Genomic DNA, 2,753 nt, shown 5'->3' with positions numbered 1-2,753 from the left:
TTATTAAAATTTTAAGTTGGCTGATTTATGTCCAGCCTTTAGTTTGTTTCTAGAAAAAATCTCTTGAATGTTTCCTTTGCGATCTGGTTCCTATACATTAAAATTTGGTGGAAAATACATACCGATTTGATGTTTTATTTTGTTTGCTAGGTCACTAATTCCCAATTTCCCTTTTTTTTTTCTCATGTCATACCAAATAGGACATAAAGTACATAAGGTGGCCAATTATAAATAAAGCTTGTAATTGAGCCTTGATGGGTCTTTAACGACTAGGAATATTAACTTCACTTCACTTAAAACCTATAATGAAATATGGATCCCCAACCAAAATTTTTATTTTTCTTTGAGAAAATTTTAAATAAGGACATGAAGTGCCCTCATTTTATAAAATAAAAGCCTAAAGTTGACCTTATTTCAAATAAGAGGCTGAAATATCCTCATTTTGTCAAATAAAGGCCTAAAGTAGACCTTATTTCAAATTAGGGCATTGAGTAGTCATATCAGTCTCAAATATGTGTTTGAACTCATTGTTTGGTGAAGCGCAATTTCGTCTTTTAAAATTTAAATTTTTTTCCTTTTTTCTATTTTTCCTTTCCATAAAAAAGAAACTAAAATAAATTAAAACTCAAAAGAAAAAGGAACACATATCGGAGGGAGGGCTCCCTCTCACTTGTGGCCACCGCCCCATCACTAGTGAGGTAGCGACAATAGCTAGTGGGGTCATCGGTTCCTGGGTGAGGGTCAACAACCCTCGCCAAACACGGGAAAGGGCGGTGACCCTCTTTCATATCAAGGTGAGGGTTGTTAGCCCTGGCCTAGGGCTCCCAGACCTCGTCACCCAAATCGAGGCAAGGGCAGGCACCCTCGCCAAGATTTGGGAGAGGGTCACCGCCTTCTCCCATTTCTAAAGAGGGCTTGCTGGTCCTCGCCTTAGGTCGAGGGTCGCCGACCCTTGCCTAGGCATTGATGACCCCGTCGGCTGTTGCCGCCGCCCTATTAACGATGGGGCGATAGCCATCTCGCTTGTATTTTTAATTTTTTTTAATCTAAATAAAGTTAAATTTAAATTGTGTTTGGAGGAAAATATTCCTGATTGTCGGGAATTTATTACTGGTCAGTGAGGCTAGACCCTTATTGAAATAGCTATATCTACTTCAGATCATTCTTTGAAATTGATATAGCCACTTCAGGCCCCTATTTGAAACAAGATCTACTTCATGCCATTATTTGAGAAAATGAGGACACTTCGAGCTCTTATGGAATTTTCCATTTTTCTTTGCCTTTGGGCATGTTCATTTAAAATTTACTCAAAAGGCAATTTTCCACTCCAAGCTCACATGTGAAATTACTATGAACAGCACAGAAAAGAAAAGAACTTTTGAGTAATCTTGTGAAACTGTTCTTCATATCTTAGACTCAGATATTTCCTTTGTCTTAGTTGAATGTTTCCAATAGGATAGCATGCATTATCCTTAAGATTACTTGTTGAGACCTACTACAGTCCCAAAATCTCTTCCAATCTATTGAAAATGGGGTTAGATGATTATGAAGAGTTCATTGACAAATTCAAGGGTCTTAAGTTATGGTGGTCTCCTAGGAAGATTGGTCCCTCTACAGTCTCCTATTATCCTCCCAATGACCACGAGAGGTTCTTCATGCTCACTGGCCATCTGCGACACCGCGATGTCGTGAAAGGTCCTCAATTAAAACACGTCCTGGGTGAGGGGAAGGCGGGTCGGGCATGAAACCGGCAGAGGAAGCTTCTCACCAACCGCGTGTGCGGCACTTGATATGTTTGCAACAAGAGAAAGCGGAGCCACCTGATGTTTGAGCACCCCGTGACGTTCAGGACCTTGCCCATGGAGCCGGCAACAAAGCAGGAGATTATCAGGGACCTCGCATGTTCACCGAGGTGAAGGACTACTACGCAAGCATCCGGAAGGCGTGGAAGCAGGGGTACGTCCTCCAACGCAGCCCCGCCCCCCCGGGGGGACGGACAAGTCTACGATGGCGCGACAATGGTCAATCTCCAGGGCTACTGCACGACTTCGAGCTCATGATGGCGAAGGGCAACGCGGAGCTGAGGAGGCTCCTGATGAACACGGCATGCAAGTCGATCATCGTGGTCGAGGACATCAACTCCCTGCTCGACCTGATGGGGCAGCGAATGGCACAAAGCAAAGATGAAGCCAACAAGGAGTTAAAGGATGGTGGGATTAGTGATGGAAGCAGGGTCACACTCTCAGAGCTCTTGAACATGATTGATGGGATATGGTCAGGCAGTGAGGGAGAGAAGATCATTGTGTTCACCCCCAACATTGTGGACAACCTTAACCCCGCACTGATCAGCGGAGGAGGATGGACAAGCACATGGTCATGTCGTATTGCAGCAGGTTTGAGGCCTTCAAGGTTCTTGCCTGGAACTGCTGGGGTCTCCGAGATCTCAGGCTCTTTGCCAACGTCGAGGGCTTGTTGGAGGAGGTCAACATGACTCGGCCGATGTTGTGGAGAACTCGATGCCCAAGTCATTCGAGGCAATGCCGAGCCTGTCTGGAGAGTCTGGTCTAGATCCTTGAGAAGGCCAAAGGAACCGTGTGGCCGAAAAGGGCGTGGGCAAAGATGCCCCGAAGATCTAATTGATTTTTTTTGCTTAAGAAGGATTTGATGGAACCAGATTTATTTGTAATTTGGGTAGAATAAACATGTTATAGGATATAAATATATAGTCGAGGTAAATAAGTTGGCAGGGAAGT

General features: G+C 44.1%; 1 protein-coding gene across 1 annotated transcript; it reads left to right on the top strand.

Annotated features, from left to right (window-relative positions):
- Window positions 1-1,529: 1,529 nt before the first annotated feature.
- LOC120288798 (AAA-ATPase ASD, mitochondrial-like) lies at window positions 1,530-2,491 on the top strand. The gene is made up of 2 exons (XM_039302955.1): window positions 1,530-1,730; window positions 1,850-2,491. The coding sequence occupies exons 1-2, from the start codon at window positions 1,530-1,532 to the stop codon at window positions 2,489-2,491; spliced, it is 843 nt and encodes a 280-aa protein (XP_039158889.1).
- The last annotated feature ends 262 nt before the right edge of the window (window positions 2,492-2,753 follow it).

Source organism: Eucalyptus grandis, chromosome 10, assembly GCF_016545825.1.
Source record: "Eucalyptus grandis isolate ANBG69807.140 chromosome 10, ASM1654582v1, whole genome shotgun sequence".
NCBI lineage: Eukaryota > Viridiplantae > Streptophyta > Magnoliopsida > Myrtales > Myrtaceae > Eucalyptus > Eucalyptus grandis.
This window is presented reverse-complemented; position numbering and strand designations above follow the sequence as displayed.